Below are 25,017 nucleotides of genomic sequence, written 5' to 3' on the forward strand. Positions count from 1 at the left end.
GATAATAAGTGACCTTACAACTTCTAAAAGTATGGGTAATGTTTACTTTTGTCAAGTACTTTTGGTTTTTTGGGAGGAAAAATGCTAAACACAAGGCAGCAGAATGTTTTTACTGAGTCACCTGAGGTAATGTTTCACTGGCTTGATGTGGTCTTATCTGCCTCAAGTCAGTGAGATATTTCGACTAATTACCGTTCTTATGGCTCAAAACTAAGATGCTAACATCCATGTCAGTGTCTAAGAGAAATCAGAAGCCAAACAGAATCATACTACAAAATCTAAAAAGGTTTGCCACTTTCTGAGATAACCTATGCTGCTTCTCTTTATCTCCTTTTTGTTTTACTGTAAGGGAGGAAAGAGATTTTTTTATCTGACTGACTGGGGATTAATCAACAGGCTACTTACAGGTCACTCATCCATTCCCACAACAAATGACTTAAAAATAATGTCAGTTTGCTGAAAAAGCCATAGATATTTGACTGAGATTGTTTATCCTTCAAGCTTTCTGTGAAATTTTGGCATTAATGATCTTTGAATATGTGAAGTTATTTAGTAAAATGGGTTTCAAAGACTCTAGAGAAGTGTGTGTAAGAAACACAAAGCTCCTTTCAATCTGGAAATGAACTTAGCGGTCTTCTCTACCTCTTTCAGACTGCAAGGAGTGTCCTCTAGTTTTAGAGTTGGGGACTGATGAATTTTCCCCTTAGCTAATCCATACTCTTTCATAATGTTTACAAATTTATAAAAGTATCTTGTTTTCCTTCACCTTTCTACACTGGAAAACCAAATGCTAGCTCCTGCCCCAAATCTCCCCAGACTCCCTAACTGTTAACATTCTCTCCTGAAGGCATAGATCACTGTGCAGCATTGCTTACAGCCTGGACCATAGTTCATTTATGCAGACACTTCTCAGCCCCACCAGACAGGAGCGCCTTTAAAGCAGAGTTCCTAAGTCAACACATCAATTGCACATGGCAGGGGCTCAATAAATGCTGGCTTCCCTTCATCTCACTAGCCATGAGAACCTTATCAGTTCTCTCCCCTTCCTGAGATGTACAAATGAAAGTGACTTTGTGCTGTTCTGAGTAGAAATGCTCCTTGTTTTGAACAAGGGTAAGATAATTTTAACTTTATTTCTAATACTTCTCTTTGACATTTGTGGGCTATTTTTCAAATTTCAGGCATATACCATGTTTTAGGGAAAAAGCTCATAGTGACTTAGTGAACTCTTTCCTAAACTTCACTGATAGCTCACAGCCCAGAGTCTAGACAATGTATTAATGAGCTTTTAACACTTATTCTGGACTCTGGGCAAGTCTCCTAACCTCTCCATGTTACAGTTTTCTCATCTATAAAGTAAAGGTGATAACAGAGTTTATGCTTCATAGGGCTGAGTGCTTACTCTACCAAGTACTTCATAAAGTACTTCTATCTTTAGGTTAACATTCCACAATTACCTTGATTTTGGTAGGAAAGGATTTTCCTGTGAAGCCTTTTCAAATGCACATTTAAAATGTAATAAATCATGTCTACTGATTTACAAATATATTTACCCTTTCAAAGAATGCTTTTGTCAGCTCCAGTTTTAATGATCTAATTTTAAAAATAAAACCTAAAATTTAAATTCTTTGAGATTCACAGCATAAAAGTATTAAATGGATAATCCCCTTTTATAGTATGTTAAACAAAATGATATATTATAAATATAAAATTGTAAATTCCTGTTAGGTCTAATCATAAAAATCCACAAATTTCAACTGTTATAATTAATATACATGGCATAAGATCCTTTGTAAAAGGTTTGAATAAAATATTGCGACAGATATGTAGGCAGCTTTCATCTCTTCATCTCTTCACTTCTCCCTCACCTATATATCCAAGTACTTATTTTTACTTCTTATTGACTTTATTGGGGTGACACTGGTTATATTCAAGTATTTAAGCAGATGCAGACAGTATCCTCTTTCTTACCTCGCCATCTGCCACAGCAGAATAATTCACTTGGGCAACAGTGACTGTGGTTGGCAATTCTGAAGCATCAGCCAATGTGGCTACTGTTGCCCCTGTACCAACCTAAAGAAATGTATGGAAAGCAATTAAGTGTCAGTGGATGAATCCTTCTACTTCTCCTCTACTCAGAAGTTAATATTCATTTAATCCTCAATTCAGCATAAATAACAATAGGCTTTGTAATAATATGAAATGAGTTACAAAATTATATCTCAGACACTGAGTTTCAGAGTTTTACTTTTTTAGAAGCTATCACATTTTACTACGCGTGCCCAATGTCAGTCAATCAACTTTTTACTCTTACCCCAACCTGAATTTTAGAGGTTCCCTATCTATTAACAATTCTTAGAGGTAATGCAGAAGGAATATTTCCTGGTTATTGACAAAGTGAAGCAATTAAAAAAAAATTTGGAAGTGTCAAGAAAAGCTATTTAAAGCTGTTTTTAGCAAAATGCAAACAATTTAGAATATTATTCAAAAATGAATTTTCAGTAGGAAGATCTTGGGGAGCTGTATAAAATTCATACAGGAGTTTGCAGAAAGGAAACTTTCTCCACTCGGAGGTGAGGTGCTCACTGATCTGCCCAGAAGCCACAATCTGGAACCATAAGGTTTACTCACCTGGATAAGTGAGACAGTGCCATCAGGGTTACTAAAGGTCTGGACTACGGTCTGTGATGGAACAAGATGGGCTATACTGTGTGTGGTTGTGGCCTGTGTTTGTGTTTGCTGATCTTCAAAAGCATACAAAAGGTCCTCCCGCCCATGCTGTTTATAACAATTTTTAACTATGGTCCGTAGTGCTTGGGTCCATGAAACCTGTCACCAAAAGACCAGAAAAGCACATTAAGTCACAAAAATGGTGGTTATTCAGTCCCACTGTGGAATAAGCAGTTGACCATTTATCAAGACAAAACAAACCTCGGACAGAGTAAACTCCCTTTTTCCTAAAGAAACTCAATACCAAGTACCAACAATTTCCCACTTTTGGATTTTAATTACTTTATTCTAACCTGTGGCCAACTCTTAAAACTTCTGACAGAAGATTACTCTTTTCTCAATAATTTTACATTAAGATTCTCAATTTCCAAACTAACTGAAAACAAATATGCAGAAAAAGGATGACATTTAGTTTAGTCTTTCTTCTTTTCTATCTGCAGACATGGCGAACTTCACATCTCTCTAATTCCACATTTATATTTTTCAACAGTGATTCTTGCTAACCAGAACTAAAAACATTTCTAAGTTTTAAAGGGGTTAATAATTTTATTACAAGTTTCTTCAGTTTTTCCACGCACCTCATAAAATTAAAACTGCTCTGAAAGGCCTATGCAGAGAGAGGTGTAAATTCATGGAAAAGGCTATACAAATCAGGACTAACTTCTTTGGGGGGACAGGCTTGACTATAACACAAATGTTTCTAGACTCCTTAGCATAAGAAGTAGAAAGACAAAAATTGAGGGGGTTGATTCAAAATGGAAAAGCAACAAGCAACTCAGGCCAGAGGACTCACCCTCTGCTTTTGCTCTTCTGTGCGGACATCGCTCCGGACATTCGCCCACGGGATATCTTCAGGCCACCAGATGGGCTTGCAGCTTTCTTTGCCCCAGCCTGGTTTTCCCCGACCTGTGGAGTACTTGAGCATCTCTGGAATAAATGCCCGAAGCTGGGCCTGGAAGACAAGGGTGTGGTCAGCGGTAGTCATGAAAGATATCTGGGATGTGTTTGTGTCTCCCACCAAATTCTATGGTTATCACACAGAGAGCCTTCCTGGAGGGCTGAGGGAGCTTCAATATGTGACTGATGAGCCCACTGTTTTCCACGTGTTACTATAGCTCCATAAGTGATTGAGAACTATAGAAACATGAGAAAACCTTAAGCTGTATTGCATAGATTTGTTCCTATAAGATCAAGAATACCTGCCCCCAAGTTTGATTTCTGCCTCCCAAGATACTACTGATGCTACAGCTTATTTCCTTTCTACAGCTTCCACGAATTTAAGGTGTCAAACAAAATCACCATATTTTCAACATTGTTCTGGAGGTAGAGAGAAATAGGAGGTGAGGAGCAGGTAAATCTATAGATGAAATGACTGTATATATGGAAAATCCAAGAGAATCAAATGAAATTCTACTATAAACATAAGAGAATTCAGTAAGGTGGTTGGTTACAAAATATATGAAAATAAATAGGCTTGTCCGGCCAGTGTGGCAGTGGTTGAGTGTCGACCCATGAACCAGGAGCTCACAGTTTGATTCCTGGTCAGCACAAGCCCAGGTTTTGGGCTAGATCCCCAGTAAGGAGCATGCAGGAGGCAACCAACTGATGATTCTCTCTCATCACTGATGTTTCTATTTCTCTCTTCCTCTCTCTGAAATAAATAAAAAAAAACATTTAAATAAATAAATAAATAGGCTTTACTTAATAAAAAGGGAAAATACCCTAAAATTCTTCTAGGAAGCTTTGAGTAAGCTAGACCAATGTCTATGAGTCTGACGTATAGAGACAGTGAAGTATGTGTGATCTTAAAAACATTATGGACTTCATTTAGATTTATTTTACAAATTGAATCCAGACCAAACAGGTATTAAACCAAAGAGACAACTGCCATTCTTCTTTTTTTAAAAATATGTTTTTATTAATTTTTTTAGAGAGAGAGGAAGGGAGAGTTGAAACACTGATGAGAGAGAAACATCACTGATTGGCTGCCTGCTGCCCCACCTCCCCCTCCTATTGGAGATCGAGCCCACAACCCAGGCATGTGCCCTGATCAGGAATCAAACCTGTGACCTCTTGGTTCCTGGATCTATGCTCAACTGCTGAGCCATATTGGTTGGGCACAACTGCTGTTCTTTATCTCCTGGCAGTTATTACACTGTGTGTATGTTGGGGGGAGAATGGAAGCCTACTTTGTGAATGTTCTTAATTGCTGACAATGATTTCTGGCAAAAGAAGCAGTTTATCAAGCTATAATCTTCCTTCCCAGACATTCTGCTTTCCTTATAACCTGATGGTCTACAACACTCCAGAGATAAACCCTATCTTCCAGCTAAGGACACATCCATATTGCCTCTATAGCTTAAGACCAAAGGAGAGGACAAATTTAGCAATGAGTCAGACCCAAGGACACAAGCCTGTAGTTGTCAAACAGAAAAAGAAAAAAAAAACAAAACAGAAATGGGAATGCTAAAGTATTAATGAGAGATGAATGCAGCAACACTTTTATACTGAAGAGCCTATTTAAAGATCAGGTGTTCCTATTTAAATATTATTCTACCAGAAGATGACACAAATTACCACATAATAGGGAATCATGAGCCCAAATCAGCAATGTTTACCTAATAAAGGAAGCTATGGTTGATAGTATTTACATTCCTAATTCTTGTGCTGAGTCTGCCATTTCACCTCTCTTTCTAAGCCCCACCTCTCCCAGACAGTCTCCTGTCTACAGGATATGATATAATACACTCCGTTATATTTGGCTCTGCAGCATCAAGCAGCAGGCTAATAGAAATGTATCCATTTGCAAACCCAGGCTATCGGCTGGCTCATGAGGTCACTCCTTCAGTTATTTTAAGAAAGTGCATCTCAAAGTCATTTTTCCCTTTATCCTGGTTTCCTAGGAGTGTGTCCTTTTCTAGCCTCATATAGATACACAGAGAAGGAAAGGGCTTAATCCTCACACTCAACATTTACATTTCTTCATATAAAAAAACAATGGTTTTCTCAGATGCATAAATAAAATAAACTGATACCACAGACTTTTATAAGACTCCCCCTCCCCTTCTTTTAATCCCATTAAGTCTCTAGAAGGGGAATTCTTTACATCCATACTAAGTAGAGTTTGGAGATAATGAAATAAGGCGGCTAAACATTTCTAAACTAATGAAAGACTAAAGCTTCCAGAAAGAACTCACAGCTGAAAACGCCTGGTTGACAGTCGCTCAAATCTTACTTGGAGTCCCATATAGTCTCCAATTCTGATCGTTTCCTCAGTTTCTGACCCCAGCCATTTGCACCAACAGTTTCCCCTGCTCCTCAGTTCTAGGTCACCTTGGCACATGGCTTCGACTCTCTCACGCCAGGCCTACCAGTGGTTTTCAAGAATTCACTGGTTACTCAAAGAGTGAACACAGCACCAGCCTACTCACTTAAACCCTCCGTTCCCCTCTCTCCAACTACTTGTCTTCTCAAGGCCTTTGTCTTTGCCAGTAGACATCCAAGCTCAAAACCGCAACACCCATCTAGCCATTCATTGCAAGTTCAATTCTTTCTTCTTTGAAATGTCTGTGATAGTCAATCTCTTCTTTTCCAGTCCCACCTTCACAGCCCAAGGTTAGTGTATGCTTCTACTTGACTTTCTTGGGGAACTCCCCTCTCTCTTTTTTTAAATATAAAGGGGCCAGGGAGGGACTCGGGAGGTTGGCCTGCGGGGGAGGGACTGCGGGAGGGCTCCAGGGCGTGTCCAGCCCATCTACTCAGTCCCAATCTGCGGGACCCCAGCAGCAAGCTAACCTACCGGTCAGAGAGTCTGTCCCCTGGTGGTCAGTGCACGTCATAGTGAGCGGTTGAGCGGCCTTATCATTAGCATATTACGCTTTGATTGGTTGAACGGCTGACTAGCTGACCAGACACTTAGCATATTAGGCTTTTCTTATATAGGAGATATATATATATATATTTTCCCCCCAGAGGGAGAGTTAGAAACAACGATGCACACCCTCTACTGGGGACCGAGCCCACAACTGGGCATGTACCCCAACAGGGAATCAAACTGTGACCTTCTGATTCATAGACTGACGCTCAACTACTGAGCCACACCTGCTGGGCTCCCCTCTCTTCCTCATCACACATATCCTTGACAGAGCAGTTCCTTAAATATTACATAGCTCCAATGCTCAAAACCCTTCAAATGGCCTTTTGCTATAAACAACCAAACTAGACTCCTCTGTCCAGCTTTTTTTGGGTCCCCCCTCAATTTGGCCTCCTACGACCTCCAGTTCCCAGTAATTCCCAGCAGGCAGCCTTGTTCCTCATTACACATGTCTCTGCACTATCTTATGGACTGCTGAATCCATTCATGTTTCTATGCCTTTTGATATGTTCTCCTTACTGGACTACTTTCTCATGTTACTATTCCAGTGCCACTGTCCATTCCTATTGCCCAGCAAGTCCTACATCCTTTGTGAAATATATCTTGACTACTTTTTGAGTCAGCTTTTTGCATACATCAATAAGAACACGAGTTCTATACTCAAACAGCTATGAACCTCAACTCTCTCTGAATCTTAATTTTGTCAACTGCAAAAAGATAATGATAATGGCAAACATACAGGATTAATTGAGAATCTGAGGTAGCTAATAATACATAGTGACTTGGTATTAAAAGCTATTTTATTATTATTATTTCAATCATCAGCCATCTTTTCAAATTCAAAGAAATAGCCACCATTCTGAAAATGGTTTTCTAATACTAAACACACTGTGATATGCACAAAGACATTTATCCTTAGTTTTTCAAAGCAGGTTTAGTGGAAAAATGCAAAAGGAGGCCTAAGAATAAGCTGATATGTATCCGTCCATGTAAACATGATTGAGGGAGAAATAAAAATGCTAGAATCAGGAAGGAACAAAATGATCATTAGGACAATTCCTTGCCTTGAGGAAGCAAGCTATTACCAACCCACTCCAATGCACAGGTACTTCAGGTGATTTATTCTGCTGTATCTCTGAGCATTAAAAAAAGGTGTACAAGAAAAAAAAAGTGTACAAGCAGATTACTAATGGAAATCATCGGAAAATGGGACTCCATAATTACAGAAAAGAGAGAAGGAACTAGGAAACATCTCAAAGATGTTTTGTGTGCTAGAAATCTCTGGATGGAAATGTTTCAAACTCGTAGGAAGAAGAGAGAGACAGGAAAAACAGAAGCAGCACAAAGGGAAGGGTACGTCCACAGGCACCCCCCCCCCCCCATTAAGTTAAAAAATAGAATCATAGTGAAATTAACTGCTGGTATACAAGTTCCTATTCAGAAGCAGATCTTAGCTTTTTAAAAGTACTAATTATCAACTGCACAAAACTTCTATGTCAAAACAAGAGGTAAAAAAGCACCTTCTAATATAAAAGTTGACTTTTCAAGTCTGTATACTTTGGGGATAAAGGACATTAAGTACACAGAGATAGTAAGATTTAACTGGAAAAGGCAATTTTCTACCAGTCTATCTTTATATTACCCCACATGAATAGTGCTAAGGCTACAGGAGCCACCAATAAGGGAAATGAGCTGTCCAGCAGACAAAGAGTTAAATGATTCTTTCCAGAATTCAGCACTGTGCTCTCATTACCAGTTGGATTAATTACTGGTGCTGGAGAGTTTTGGAAACCCAAGCTATTCAATGTGCTTATTAAAGAAGGTTTGTCTTTAATCCGCAGGGGAGACAATCAACAGGATCAGCGAAGGTAAAGCCTGCCCTCTCAGGCTGTCCTCTAATTGGGCAGCAAAAGCTTTCCTGGCCCTTATTCTAATTTTTGACCTCTAGATGGGCTTAAAGTGTCCAGCTTTCTCAGTAAACCCACCTCAAACCAGCAAAGAGTAGAAAATACCACTCCATCCAGGGCACATTCAGCAAAGAAAAAAGGTATCAAATTCATGCCAGTGGCAGTCAAAAGGAAAGATTATGTGGAAACCACCGATGGTTTAAAAAAAAAAAAAAGATTTTCTAAAACTCTAAAAAGTTTAATCTGGCTAAAATGACATAATGATTCTTACTCTCCTAGTTTTCCACTTGTAAATTCAGTTAATTCTTTGCTGTCCAACATTGCATTATCTTTATATATTCCCAAATCCTCTTTTCTCATTCCTCCTTTGTTCTGCATGTACCCTAGTCTAGGGATTTTGAGGTTCCTGATGTCCATTTATTTTCAGTTCCCAAGAAAAGGCTTTTCAAAACAAAATATCAGCCAACTCCCCTCTACTGAAGAGGTCAAAGAATATGTAATGAATTTACAGAGAAGGTTGCTGAAATCAAATCATGTTGAAAGGTGACGTTTACTATAGCTTACAGGAAAACAGGAATGTGGCAGGGAAGGATAACTGGAGAATTTTCAGACTGTAGCTTCATTATTTTCATTTAAATTATGAACTTCCAGTTTGACAGACCCAATCATATTCAAATAAACACTTAAAGGGCAGAGGAAGAAAAGCAAAATGATTTTTTTTTTGCTCACTATTTGGGATTATCTTTACCACTGATCTCTGTTCAGAGAAATAATGAAAGTGGCTTTCCTTATTAGAAACGCCATTCCCTAGCAGTGCTAGCAGAAACACTGGCCTCTCAATCTCATTTTCCCATAAAACACATTCCTATAGCAACAGGGGAAGAACTCTGGAGGGAAAGATAAGTTTAGAGAATGCAAGGGACAGCCAGTGAAGATACTCATTTAGAGACTCCTCTTTCAAGCCAACACTTCTGCTCCTCTACATCCATACCCAGCCAACTAGCAAATGGTCACTCTCATTAATCAAAATGCCCTTAACACTCTGCCTTCTCTTCGAGTCTCACGTTGGTCATTTTCTGCTAGCTTATACTGAATGTACTCTTTTGTACAAAAATTTAAATAAAGTCAAAGTCCTCTTTTTGATTCACCCCACTCCAAACCAGTCACCTGTCCAGAGGCATTAGTTTGATAAACATCCTTCCTTATCAGCCAAATTCTATGCATTTACATAAATATATACTGGAGAGACACAGTTTGATGTGATGAGAGAAAACACAAATGGTACCATACTGTACACATTCTACTACAACTCACTTTTCCCACTCAACATTTCAACATAGAGATCTTCTCATTAGGTAGTACAGTTAAAATAATCTCATTAAAAAATAATTGCCTCGTATTCAAGGTGTAGATTTTTCCATTTTACTTAACAGTTCTATTGATAAATATTTAGGTTGTCTGTAGTGCATGTACATGCTTCTTTGTGCACACAGGTGTGCAGAATGTATTTCTCTAGCAGAAAGTGGAATTGCTGGTTAACAAGGGTATAAGCACTTAACATTTTAATAGATACTGCCCAACTGTCCTTCAAAAAGACTTTGCCAATCCCAATACAACGCATGTCGATCCTCATTTTTTCATACCTTCCCTCACATTTTATTATCACCAAGCTTTCTTTTTTTGGCTCATCGGATGTGGAAGAAATTGTTTATTTTATTTATTTCTTAAATATATTTTTATTGATTTCAGAGTGGAAGGGAGAGGGAGAGGGAGATAGAAACATCAATGATGAGAGAGAACCACTGATTGGCTGCCTCCTGCACACCCCCTACTGGGGATTGAGCCTGCAACCTGGTCATGTGCCCTGACAGAAAATCGAACCGTGACCTCCTGGTTCATAGGTCAAAACTCAATCACTGAGCCTTGCTGGCTGGGCGAAGTTGTTTATTTTAATTGTCATTACTAATGAGGTTGAGAATCTTTTTTATGTTTATCGATTGTCTTTTCTTTTGTGAACTGGTTAGAATGCTTTGCTTATTTTTCTAGTTATCTTTTTCTTAATTTGAAGAAAATATCAATCTGTTCTGGACATTAATTCTTTGTCATATAATTTATAAGTATTTTCCCCTAGTCTAGTTATATCTTGAATATGAGATTTATGTGCCTATTCCCTTCCCCTAGTATTCCTAAATATACCCTTATTTTTTTTACTCTAGTCACAATAAGCTATGTCCTATTTAAAAGCACATCCAATTTTTTGTTACCTTTATATTCTCTTAACCTCATCTTGCCTATCTAATATTTACAAAATGTGGAATGGTACCATATACATAAACACTTTTTAAAAAATAATTTTAGACAGTAAGGAAAACCTACTTTGCATATAGATTCTGACTATAGTAAGAAGCAGCAGTTTCAAACTGTTATCCACAATAGTGGTTCTCAAAGTTGGTTGCACACTGGAATCGCCTTGGGACATTAAACCTACAGATGCCTGAATCTCATCCCCAGAGATTCCGATTTAATTGGTCTGAAGTGTGACCTGGCACTAGGATTTAAGTTTCCCAGGTGATTCTATTGTGCAGCCAAGTTAGAGGACCACTAAAATAAAATACTTTTTATCCAGCCCTGCTTCAAAAACTTTTATATATTGGGGTAAAATATACACAAAATTTACCACTTAATATATATAATTTAGTGGCATTAAGTACAATCATAATATGTACAACCATCACCACTATGTATTTCCAGAACTTATTCATCATCACCCCATTAAACAGTAACTCCCATTTCTACTTTCCACAGCCCCTGGTAACCTCTACTCTACTTTCTGTCTCTCTGAATTTGCCCATTCTAGATACCAGTAACTCATGTAAGTGGAATCACACGATATCTGTCCTTTGTGTTTGGCTTGTTTCACGTAGCATAATGCTTCTACTCTTTGAGTAGAAGAGGCCAGACCTATGCTTTTTCAAAACAAAACAACACTCAAAAAACCTAAATTGAAAACTAATGTTTTCTAAGTAAAACATGTCAAGCCCTGTGAATAACTTCTTCCTGATGAAGCAATCACTGTGCTGAATGTTTCTGAAGGTTTCCCTGAAAACTGGTGAAGAATTACTATCCTGTTGCATCATCACTCCAAGGGAATATTAAAGCAACAGAGACTGCCCCAGTGAGAGTAAGAGAGGACAGTAAGTTCAAGGTGGGGAGAGGGAGCAGAGAAGGGAAAAAAGAGTGGATTTCAACCAATAATATAAACTGGTCTTTCCAGAGATATTTCTTCTGTAATTATGTTTGCCTGAATCTCTTCTAACACAAATTCTAAAAATATTCACAACCACCTAAGAACAAGAGAATCCTATAGGACTCAAGTGTGGTAAAAGCAGAACTGATGTTCCACTAGCAAAATCGTAATTATTACTTAAAGACTCTTTTAAAAAAACTCCTTAGAGTCAAAGTGTAGTCTGGGAATCAGCACTTAGGCATCACCTGGGCGCTTGCTTCGAGGCAGAACCTCAGGTCCCACCCCACACCTACTGATTCCGTCTGCATTTAAACAGACTCTCGGGAGTTCCTATGCACTCTGAGTTTGAGAAACATGTCTCTGGTCTGAAGTATTCTAGAAAATGTTGCTAACCAGGCTTTCAAAATCCCTGAAAAAGAGGACTTTATTATTTCATTGTAAATGAATTCTGGGGTTGGGGAATGGACACCAAACTAAAATTTCTTCTAAGTCTTCCTCAACCTCCTTCACTTCTTATGCAAGGAGGCAGACAGATATGGGAGTTCTATCTAGCCAGCATGCTTCAAGTTGCCTAGTTTTCATTATGTCATTAAAAATACAACAGAGCTATGTGTTTTTTTACACATTAAAGGACTTTATCAGAACTCTATTCTTCTCCCTTCCTCTCTGAAATCAATTTAAAAAAACCCTTTTTTAAAAAAAAGTATTTTATCAGGATCAATATACATTAAAAATATAAGAACAGAAGCTTTTCAGGTAAACATTCTATTTACTAATATAGAATTATACTTTTATTTTTATTTATTTATTCTTTAAATATATTTTTATTGATTTCAGAGAGGAAAGGAGAGGGAGAAAGAGATAGAAACATCAATGATGAGAGAGAATCATTGATTGGTTGCCTCCTGCACGCCCAACACTGGGGATCAAGCCAGCAACTCTGGCATGTGCTCTGACCAGTAATTGAACTGTGACCTCCTAGTTCATAGGTTGACGCTCAACCACTAAGCCACGCCAGCAAGGCATGTTGCTCTTCTTTCCGTGTAAATTCTAAGGACAGCTAATATCATTTATTCAATTACACTGTCCCCAGATTTTCCTATCCTATATAATAAAAGGCAAATATGCAAATAGACCGAATGGTGGAACAATTGAACAACTAGCCACTATGACATGCGCTGACCACGGGGGGGGGTGGTGGTGGTGGTGTGAGGAGCATGGCAGGCGCTGGCCATGCTGGGATGGTGGAGCAGGTGAGCTGGGGCGCCAGACCAAGGCAGGGCGCCAGTCGCTGTCATCAGGGTGAGCCAATGCTGGTTACTGAAAATTCTTTGCTCCTGCGCGCAAACGGTCCTACCCGGTGTTCATATCTGCTGCCAGCGCCAGCCACACTCGCACCCGCAGCCGGTGTCGTAGCTGCTGCTCGTACCCACTGAGCCGATACCAGTCATGGCTGCCAGCCCTGATTGCCCCTGAGGGCTTCTCCACCTCCCCCTGCTCCTGAGGGGCGATCGAGGCAGCAGCCGCCACTTGCACCTGCTGATGGTGCTGGCCCCAATCGCTCCGTGCCGTCATTAGGTGCAAGTGGGGCCAGCGCCGTCAGCAAGTGGGAGCGGTGGCGGGAGCAGGGCTGCCAGCAGACAGGGGACTGGGGGCCGCGGCTGGAGGGGCCAAGTGGATGGGCCGAAATCCGCACCTGTGCCTACCACAGCCTTGCAGCCCACAGTTCTTTTCAAGATGCACAAATTCGTGCACTGGGCCCCTAGTCTATATATACATATATATAAAAGCCTAAGTGACCAAATGACCGGTCGACTGGTTGCTATGACGTACACTGACTACCATGGGGCATACACTCAATGCAGGAGCTGTCCCCTGGTGGTCAGTGCACTCCCATAGCCAACCCCTGCGGCTGGCTGGCCAACCTTCCCGCGGTCCCTCCCCTCAGCTAGTCAACCTCCTGCAGTCCCTCCCCCTGGCAGGCCGGCCCCCCTGATCAGCCCCAATCGCTGGCCAGAACAAGGGACCCCACCCATGCATGAATTCGTGCACCGGGCTTCTAGCTTTAAATAATGCCGTGAACATGTAAGCATTTTAAATTGTGACATGCATGCCAACCTGCCCTTTGAAAAACTCATATTAATGTACATCCCTATTGATGAATAGAGAGCTGTCAGCCTGCTCTCTCTGAGTCTGTCTCTGGTTTTGTTAGTTTTATTCATTAGATTCCAGATATGAGTGAAATCATATGGTTCTTGTCTTTGATTGGCTTATTTCACTTAGCATAATGCTCCCCAGGTCCATCCATGCTGTCACAAAGGGCAAGATTCCCCTCCCCCATTTCTTTAAGGCTGAGTAAATGCACCACAACTTTTTCTACTATTGGGACACTTGGGCTACTTCCAAATCTTGGCTGTTGTAAATGATAGCTGGAATGAACATAGAGGTGCATATATCATATAAATATATATAAGTATACATGAATATATATATTTTATAACCCTCATCCAATGATATACTTCCATTAATTTTGAGAGAGAAAAAAACATTGATGTGAGAAACATCAATCGGCCGACAACTGCAATCATGGTATGTACCCTGACAGGCCTTTTTGTGTATAGGATGCTCCAACCAATAGAGTCACCTAGCCAGGGCGGTGGATATATCCACCCCGCCCCTCCCCCACGCCCACCGCAAATTAGAAAAATTTAATGACTCCATATATTCTTTATAATTAGTGTTTTGGGTTTGTGGGATAAATTCCCAGAAATAAAATCTCTGGGTATAAGGCAGTTCCATTTTTAATTTTTTGAGGTAACTCCATACTACTTTCCACAGTGGCTACACCAATCTGCATTCCTAACAATGGCACATGAGGGTTCCCTTCTCTCCACATCCTCGCCAATGCTTGTTTGTTGATTTATTGATGATAGCCATTCTGACAGGCGTGAGGTGATACCTCATTGTGGTTTTAATTTGCATTTCTCTTATGATTAGTGATATTGAGCATTTTTTTCATGTCTATTAGCCATCTGTATGTCCTCTTTGGAGAAGTGTCTATTCAGGTCCTCTTTTCCATTTCTTAATTGGATTGTTTGTTTTTTTAGTTTAAGTTTCATAAGTTCTTTATAAATTTTGGATATTAATATTATCAGGTATATCATTAGTGAATATGTTCTCCTTTTCAGTAGGTTGACTTTTCATTTTGTTGATAATTTCCTCTGCTGTACAGAAACTTTTTAGTTTGATGTATGTAGTCCCTCTTGTTTATTTTTTTGTTTCCCTTGCCTGAGGAGATATATCAGAAAAAATACTGCTATGAGAAAAGTCCAAGATTTAACTGACTCCTATGTTTTCTTCTAGGAGTTTTATGGTTTCAAGTCTAACATTTAAGTCTTTATTCCATTTTGAGTTTGTTCTTATGTATGGTGTATGAAGGTGGTCTAATTTAGTTATTTTGCACATATCTGTCTAATTTTCCAAATACCATTCTTTGTCAAATATCGACAATAAAGGCTTGGATTTATTTCTGGGCTCTCTAGTCTGTTTCATTGTTCTAAATGTCTGTCTTTATGTTAGTACCATGCTGTTTTGATTACTATGGCCTATAGCAGTGATGGCGAACCTTTTGAGCTCGGCGTGTCAGCATTTTGAAAAACCCTAACTTAACTTTGGTGCCGTTTCACATATAGAAATTTTTTGATATTTGCAACCATAGTACAACAAAGACTTATATTTTTGATATTTATTTTATATATTTAAATGCCATTTAACAAAGAAAAATCAACCAAAAAAATGAGTTCGCGTGTCACCTCTGACATGCATGTCATAGGTTCGCCATCACTGGCCTATAGTATACTAGTAGTTGATATCCGGTAGTGTGATACCTTGAACTTTGTTCTTTCTCAAGATTGTTGTGGCTATTTGGGTCTTTCGTGGTTCCATATAAATTTTTGGAATAATTATTCTAGTTCTGTGAAACACAACATTGGTATCCTGATAGGCATTGCACTGAATCTATAGATTGCTTTGGGTAGTGTGGACATTATATTTATTATTTATTTTAATATATTTTTATTGATTTCAGAGAGAAAGGGAGAGGGAGAGATAGAAACATCAATGATGAGATAGAATCATTGATCAGCTGTCTCTTGCACGCCCCACACTGGGGACCGAGCCTGCAACCCGGACATGTGCCCTGACTTTGACTTCCTGGTTCATATACCACTGAGCCATGCCAGCTAGGCAGTAGTATGGACATTTTAATGATGTTAATTTTTGCTATCCATGAACATGGTATGTGCTTCCATTTATTTATTGATTTGTATCTTCTTCAATTTCTTTCGTCAGACTTATTTTCCAAGTACAAGTCTTTTACATTCCTGGTTAAGTTTATTCCTATGGTTGTTTTTTTGTTTTTAAGTAATTTTGGAAGGGATGTTTTCTTAGTTTCCCTTTCTGATAGTTCATTACTGGTGTACACAAATACAACTGATTTCTTGATATTTATTTTATATCCTGTTACTTTACTGAATTCATTATCAGTTCTAGTAGTTTTTTTGGTGGAATCTTTAGGGTTCTCTAACAGTATCATGTCATCTGCAAATAATGACAATTTTTCTTCTTCCTTTCCAATTGGAATGACTTTTATTTCTTCTTCTTGTCTGATTGCTATGGCTAGGACTTCCAGTACTATGTTGAATAAGAGTGGTGAAAGCGGACATCCCTGTCTTTTTCTGATCTTTAGGGAAAAGCTTGTAGTTTCTGCCCATTGAGTATGATGTTAGCTGTGGGTCTGTCATACATGGCCTCTATTACACTGACGTATGTTCCTTCTATTTCCACTTTGCTGAGAGTTTTTATCATAAATAGATGGTAGATTTTATCAAATGCTTTTTCTGCATCTATTGATATGATCATGTGGTTTTTATCTTTCATTTTTATGTGGTGTATCACATTTATTGTTTGAGAATGTTGGACCAACCCTGCATCCCCAGGAATAAATCCAACTTGATCATGGTATATGATCTTTTTAATGTATTGTTGGATCCTCTTTGCTAATATTTTGTTGAGGACTGGAAACAACAGTTTCAAATTTTTTATCTCTAACACGATAATTAAACTATTTGCTCTGACTTTTGTGGCCATCAGCCAATTCTCGTGATTATCAGTATCCAGGATTATTTCAACCTAGAACCTCAACTGTGACAAGAGGGGAAAAATGCCCATCACAGGACAGGACTCTACCTAACTGCATTCTCAATTAGAAGCTTATTCGGCTTTAGATGTACTTTATACCTGAGATACAGAATAAATTCTTTACATCAATTAGACTAAAAAAAATCACCTCATGTTTTTTTCTTAACCAGTCAGAATGGCCCTAGGAACAGAATAATAGCAGGTATGAAATGGCAGAAAAAGTTTACATAATGCCTTCCTTTTTGAACCATTATTTAGAGATCATTCAAGTATCCACAGGAAGATCTCAATTTAGCTTTATATTTATAAAATGTTGTATTACTTCAGACCAAGTCTCTAGTTCGGACTTAGTAGGAAGAAAAGTGTCCCTCCCTAGCAGCAGCAGCAGCAGCAGCAGCAGCAATGTCTGTACTGAGCGAATCCCATTCAGGAACCTCACAATTCAGTTACCCACTACGCTGGATTCATTTCTGCTCTGACCCCTACATCATCCACTAGACAGATACTGACCAAGTATTATTTAGAATACAGATGTTATTTAGGTGTTGGGCAGCTGTACTGGACAGTAATGAAAAACAGGAACTAAGACCCTACTGGAGAGACAGGCCACAGATAAGTACAGCAGGTTCTCAAAGAATGCCATCTCATTATAACATTGATGAGATGCTATGGGCACTTAACTCTTGTTTATATCAATTAGCCTATGGTAAAACTGGTTTCCTTGTATGTCATTTCGCTTAAAGTTGCAGAACCTATCAAAAATGTTAAGTGAGAATTTATGTTACAAAGACAATAAAATACAGGATGTATTAGGTAGTGACTTGATGGGAGAAGAAAACTTCATTAGATGAGACAAGAAAGGTGATATCTGAGCTACACTTTGAATGAGGTAAGCTCCATCACACAATGTTCTGGGAGAAAAATGTTGTAGGCAGAGGGAATAGCAAAAGTAAAAGAATGAGCTTGGGTGTCTAACAAAAAGAAAGAGGGCTAGTTTGGCCGTAGCACACTAACTGAGGGGAAGAATGGACCATGAGGTTGAAAGAGGCCAGATTACATAGGGACTCAGAGGCCATGGCAAAATCTGATTTTGAACCGAGAAATAGTGGAAATCCACTAAAGGGCTTAAACAAGAGTGACATGACCTCATTTGTTGTTTGTTTGTTGTTGTTTTTTTAAATCTCAGGTGGTTCTGTTGAGCATGGCCTGCAGCAGAGCAAGAGTGGCAGCAAGGAGATCAACAAAATTGATCAACTGAAATAGTCTATGTGAGAGATGCTGAAGGCTTGGGCTAGGGTGTGATGGGAACTGAGAAGAATAATCAGATTCAAGGTATATTTCAGAGGTGAATTGACATATCTTGCTAATAATTAGATGTGGTTGGTAGGGGGATGAGGGCAAAACAGGGAAATCAAGGATTTACTTCTATGATGGGATATGAGCAACCAGATGGACAATGGCACCATTAACTGACATGGGTATAGGGGAGGAAGAGATTTGGAGAGTGCAGTGGGTGGGGGCATTCATAGGTTCTGTTTTGGGCATCTGGTATTAAGGATCTAACAGTGGTGGTATAAGCTGGGGTATAAACAGAATATAGATGGGATACAAAGTCCACAGGACAGGATTAGATCACTTGGAGAGAAATAAAGATAGAGCTCTGGAACATGCCAACATAGACCAGGTAAGAAGAGGAAGAAAAGCCAGCAGAAAAGGGAGAATCCGCCGAGTAGGAGAGCATTCAGGAGAATGTGGGGTCACAGAAACTGTGTTAAGAAGAAAGAAGTAATCAACTGTGTTAAATGCTGCTAGAAGACAGGAAAGGAAAGAAAACTCACAACTGGATTTAGCAACGTGTATTAATAAAAGTGAGAAAATATGTTAGAAAAAGGCATTTAGCTTTGTTTAAGCTGTCACTTTTAAAGTTAAAAATTTTTAAAGAAACAATCTCAGCAACATTCCTGACGTATCAGGCTCAGTACATTCTGACTTCCCGTCTGAAAGGAAGAGGAGGGGAGCAACGAGTAAGGTGTCCTTCTGAGCTTTCCATCCTCATTCCCTGGAGAGGGAGCCTTCCTTGGCAGTAGTGTGGTGGGACCCAGAATGTACACAGACAGAGGAGCAGCTCAGCCCAAAAGAGGCGAAAAGTTTACTTGCTCCACTTTACTGTGATTCATCCAAGTCCTAACAGTCTCCTTTCCAAACCAACTCCAAGCTAAGTTTCTTTAGCTAACCCAAGGACCCAAGAGGCAGTAAACAACTGCCAACAGAAGGAGGAGGCTACATCCATGCCCCTGGTGGGGAGCCTTCTTCTGGCACAACATTTTCTTTTCCAAGGCTTCTCCTATTTCACTATAAGCTCCAGGCTGAATCTCACTCTAGTGGTATCACTGAGGACAAAACCAAGTAAAGTCACCTGAGGCCCACCCACATCGGTGCCACTGTCTTTGTGTCTCCTCACTTCCCACCCCTTACCTGGGTCATTTTATCCACAGAGACTGGAATTCCATCGATGGTGAGAGGCGGCAACTCTGAGTTAACTTCCTGTGGCACAGGGGCGTGTTCCGCTAAGGCGGACTCCAGGTCTTCCAGGATCATGCTCTTGTACTTACGCACCTGCAGGGAATTAGGGCAGAAGTAAACAAGATGCCCAACAACCAGAGAGGGAAGGTGCAAAGCAATTAGCGAGTGGGTGGGGCTGGTCTCCCTCAGCCAGTACAGAACCCTAAGAACAAACACTTCTACAACTAGCAGATAAAAACACCCACTGGCCCCAAAGACAGCACAATGTACAGAATTAAATGAAAAGAAATTACAGGGAGCCCTATCCAGTTTTCTCAGTGGTTAGAGCATCAGCTCATGGACTGAAGAGTTGTGGGTTCGAATCTGGTCAAGGGCACGTACCTCGGATGCAGGTTTGCTCCCCGGGCCTGGTCAGGATGGGTGGGGGAGGCAACCAATCGATGTGTCCCTCTTACGTCGATGTTTCTCTCTCTCTGTTTCTCCCCCTCCCGCCACTCTCTCTAAAAATCAACCAATGGAAAAAACATCCTTGGGTAAGGATTTACAAAGAAAACAACAAACAAACAAAATTTACAGGTAACAACAGTAAAAAGGAAAAAAGTTTTTACAGAAATACTGCTTCTCAGTTAAAATCATGTTTTCTGTCAATGCTGGCTCCATCACTTGTTCCAGGTCTATTAGGAATGGCTTTTATTATATGGCATTTCCCGGGCCATTTGATAAAACCTAACTGTGGCAGTTAAATGCCAAAATCATTTTCAAGATGACCAAAAGCTTGTCTCTAAAACTTTTGTTACTTTCCTGCAAAGCCAGACTACCAAACAGATTGGAGATTCAAGTGCACAAGAAGCTGACATCAGAAAAAAAAAAAACAGAGGTGAATATTGTAGCTGGGTGGCAAAGGTGCCACTGTTAGTAAGGCCCAAGGCCAGAGAGAGCCCCACAGGTCAGGTCCTCCTCCTTTCTGGTACTTCCTGATGACAGAGGTGAACTTCAAACCCATGATGCCTTTGTGGTTTTGACAAGCACTGGTCTGAACCAGTATTGTTCTGAGTCCACTCTTTCCACTGCTACTGAAAGGTCTCTCAAAAGACAGAGAACTTAACAGCAGCACATTTGTACGTGCACACATTCTTCTATGGTGAGCAGAAACGGTAGAGAGACACTGGATCCTACAAGCAACAATAATAGGTTCATTCACTTACAAGAATGCACAAGGGGGATGAGAAAGCCTTTGGGGATAACAAAGAAGCCATGGAATTATGAAAATGTGACAACATGGGATAGACAATTAACTTGCATTCAGATCTCAAGCCATTAACTTAGGAAAAAAGGAAAGATAAAACGAGATTTGCTCAGAAGTTACAACAATGTTTGAGTCCTAGGTTTTCTGCTAAGTGGACTGGACTCTCAATCAGGACATACTTCCTTATAAATATCTCATTATAAGGATTAAAAAAACAAAGATTCCCAATACTCCACCTCCAGCATGTGAAAAAGTAAAAATTATTGTTGGCCACAAAGTACAACTTTTGCAGTTATAGAACTTTCCAAATAGGTCAACAATGAAATGGATAAAAGAAAAATAGTGCAAACATGTAGAATCATTATCACTCTAAAAATTCAGTTTTATCCTGGTTTCTAATAAAAAAGAAAATTTCAAAAAATTTACTAACTTATTTATTGTAATATAAGCAGCTGGTGCTGCCATGGCAACTTTAAGGATTTACATTTTCTGCTTTCTAGGTTTCTGTATCCCAGGTAGAGTTTTTATACTACCAACCCACAGAAAAACGGAACCTTATAAACCTAGGTTCTAGTCTTTTTTAAAATATATTTGTATTGCTTTTCAGAGAGGAAGGATAAGGGAGAGATAGAAACATCAATGATGAGAATTCATTAACTGGCTGCCTCCTGCATACTCCCTACTGGGGATTGAGCCCACAACCTGGGCATGTGCTCTGACCGGGAATCAAACCATTACCTCCTGGTTCATGAGTGGGCACTCAACCACTGAGCTACCAGGCTAGGTTCCAGTCTTTGAATTTTAATGTATCAGGTTAAATCATTATATTAGTAGTAGGATCATATAGTAAGAGTTAATGACAACATATAAAAATTAATTTCATTGTGCTGGGAACACCTGGCATTTGAAGATGGCAAATCATTAGATTATTACTATGTAATTAGCTAGTTTCAAACTATTTCATCCATTTTTATGGGTTAGTAAACTACAGGAATTCATATTCAAGCATTTAGCTAAACTTATCAGTGCTAGGTAATTCCTTAAAAATATCTTGAGATTAAAAACAAAACAAAACATGATGGTAGGGCATCCCTCAGAGAAATTTACAAAAAAACTTCAGGTTATGACCACAGTATTTTTTAATTAATTTTTTTTCGATTACAGTTTACATTCAATATCATTTTGTATTAGTTTCAGGTGCACAGCACAGTAGCTAGATAATCATATATACTTTACAAAGTGGTTCCCCAATACTTAAGTACCTCCTGACACCATACATAGGTATTACAGTATTATTGACTATACTAGAGGCCCAGTGCATGGATTCATGCACCGGTGGGGGTCCCCTGGCCTGGCCTGCACCCTCTCACAATCCAGGACCCCTCAGGGGATGTCGGAGAGCTGGTTTCAGCCCAATCCCTGCAGGCCAGGCCGAGGGACTCCACTGGGGCACAAATCCGTGCATCGGGCCTCTAGTATGCATATAAGAACTTTGGTTAATCTCATCCCACCCTCCCCACTTCCCTCTGAAATTCATCAGTTTGTTCCATGTTTCCATGCCAGTGGTTTCCACTCCTGCGTTGAGCGTCTGCCCCCTGGTAGTTAGTGCATGTCATAGCTACCAGCCAGTCGACTGGTCACTAAGGCTTTTATATATGTAAATTCCCTATACTGTACTTTATATCCCCATGACTATTTTGTGACTACCAATTTGTACTTCTTAATCCCTTCACCTTTTTCACCCAGTTCCTCAACCCCTCCCCCCTCTGGCAACCATCAGTCTGTTTTCTGTATCCATGAGTCTATTTCTGCTTTGTTTGTTCACTTATTTTTCTCTTTAGATTCTGTATAAAATGAAATTATATGGATTTGACTTTCTCTGTCTGACTTATTTCACTTAGGATAATACCCTCTAGGTCCATCTAGGCCAGGGGTGGGCAAACTTTTTGACTCGAGGGCCACAATGGGTTCTTAAACTGGACCGGAGGGCCGGAACAAAAGCATGGATGGAGTGTTTGTGTGAACTAATATAAATTCAAAGTAAACATCATTACATAAAAGGGTACAGTCTTTTTTTTTTTTTTTAGTTTTATTCATTTCAAACGGGCCGTAGTTTGCCCACGGCTGATCTAGGCTGTCGCAAGTGGTAAGATCACATTCTTTTTTATGGCTAAGTAATATTCCATTATAGATATGTATTTCTCTGATGATTAGTGACATTGAGCATCTTTTCATATGTCTATTGGCCATCTGTATATGTCCTCTTTGGAGAAGTGTCTATTCAGGTCCTTTTCTCATTTTTTAACCAGATTGGGTTGTTGGTTTGTTTTTACCGTTGAGTTGTATGAGTTCTTTATAAAGTTTGGATATTAACCCCTAATTGGATGTATCATTTCTGAGTATCTTGTCCCATTCAGTAGGTTGTCTTTTCATTTTGTCTATGGTTTCCTTTGCTGTGCAAAAACTTTTTAGTTTGATGTAGTCCCTATTGTTTATTTTCCCTTTTGCTTCACTTGGCTGAGGAGACACATCAGAAAAAATATTGCTATTGGAAATGTCTGAGTATTTACTGCCCATGTTTCTTCTAAGAGTTTTATGGTTTCGTCTTACATTTAAGTCTTCAATCTCTTTTGAGTTTATTCTTGTATGTGGTGTAAGAAAGTGGTTTCATTTCATTTTTCTGCATGTATGTGTTCAATTTCCCCAATGCATTTATTGAAAAGGCTATCTTTGTGTCATTGTATATTCTTGCCCCCTTTGTGAAATATTAATGGACCATGTAAGCATGGGTTTATTCCTGGGATCTCTATCCTATTCCATTGATCTCTGTCTGTTTTTATGCCAATACCATGCTGTTTGATTGGTATGGCCACAATCGTTTGGAAGTTATTTATTTGTTTTTTCAATGTTTTTATTGACTTGAGAGAGAGAAAGGAGAGAGAGAGAAACATCAGTTGCCTCCTGTATGCACCGACTGGGAATCGAACTGGAGACCTTTTGGTGCATGGGACAACACTCAAACAACTGAACCACACGGGCCAGGGCTGGAAGTATTTTTATGTCTGTTTTGTGTTATTTGTATTTTCAATATACATATAAATAACTTTTCTTTCTTCTTTAAAAACATATAAACATATGCACATATAAATGAAGTTTCTTACTCTTATTTTCTACTTCCCCATCAATCCATCACTCACACCCCCCCTCCCCCTCCAGGTGCTCTGATTAACCTCTTCTCTTAGTTCTGTAGGTCTGATCAAGACGGGGAACAAGGGAGGTGACTTTTGATGTTCAACAGCACCAGAATAATGCCTTTAAATGGCTTCTTTCCTCCCCCAGAAAGAGCTAGTAGTAGCTACAGTGAGTGTTTGCTTATAAACAACCATCCTGACCTTTCACAGGACTGTAGAGAACTGGGAGCTAGCTCTATTTGTTCCCCTTTAGAAGAGAAGGCAAAGACTAAGAAAATGAGGCTGAATTTGAAACTTCATATTAATACCCTGGACAAATCTATGGAAGATGTGGTTCTCTATCACCTTCAATGCAAATCCTAGAGTGACTTAACCTGGCTTTATTATTCAGAAGTTGGGAAACTTGGGCAAATCACTTAACCTCTCTGAACTAATACTCTCATTTACAAAATGAAATATTAATATACCTACACTTCAGTGTTATTGCCAGAATTGAGAATATGTATACTTTAAAGCTTTGTAAGTCTGCTATACTAAACAAGCATTAGTTACAACAATCCTCTGCACTCAACAATTCCATAAGCATGTAGAAAATGCAGATTTACTTTTAAAGTAGAACCAAACTCTATATATGGTTCTATAACCTACTTTTCTCATTTAATACATTTTCACCATCTGAAAAATGTTAATAGAAAGATCTGGGTCATCATGTTTAATGGCAGTGTAATTGTCCTATCTATAAATGAGCCATTAATTTATCTAACAAATCCCTTATCTTTGAAGTTTGAGGTTACTCTCAATTTTTAAAAATACTATAAAGATACTATAAAGATAGTGTGACTAATACCCTTACACATACATCTTTGCTCATTTAACCAATTATTTCTTTTTAAAAATATTTTTTGTTATTGATTTCAGAAAGGAAGGGAGAGGGAGAGAGAGAAATATCAATGATGAGAGAGAACCATCAATTGGCTCCTCCCTGAACACCCCACACTGGGGATCAAGCTCCCAACCTGGGCATGTGCCCTGACCAGGAATCAAACCACGACCTCCCAGTTCATAGGTCTACGCTCAACCACTGAGCCACGCCGGCCAGG

The 25,017-nt window shown here is 39.3% G+C and overlaps 1 protein-coding gene across 4 annotated transcripts in view; it reads right to left on the reverse strand.

Moving 5' to 3' along the window:
* The window catches only part of NRF1 (nuclear respiratory factor 1), an 88,560-nt gene that overhangs the window by 35,316 nt on the left and 28,227 nt on the right, over positions 1-25,017 (reverse strand). The window contains exons 5-8 of one of the 4 annotated variants that reach the window (XM_014455484.2): positions 19,433-19,573; positions 3,524-3,682; positions 2,632-2,829; positions 1,972-2,073 (exon numbers count right to left, since the gene is read on the reverse strand). In XM_014455484.2, coding sequence (XP_014310970.1) covers positions 1,972-2,073; positions 2,632-2,829; positions 3,524-3,682; positions 19,433-19,573 — 600 coding nt within the window. The remainder of the gene's footprint in view (positions 1-1,971; positions 2,074-2,631; positions 2,830-3,523; positions 3,683-19,432; positions 19,574-25,017) is intronic. The other 3 variants (XM_023753527.1, XM_023753528.1, XM_023753529.1) reach the window with 3 other exon arrangements.

Source organism: Myotis lucifugus, unplaced genomic scaffold (genome assembly GCF_000147115.1).
Source record: "Myotis lucifugus unplaced genomic scaffold, Myoluc2.0 scaffold_46, whole genome shotgun sequence".
NCBI classification, from domain to species: domain Eukaryota; kingdom Metazoa; phylum Chordata; class Mammalia; order Chiroptera; family Vespertilionidae; genus Myotis; species Myotis lucifugus.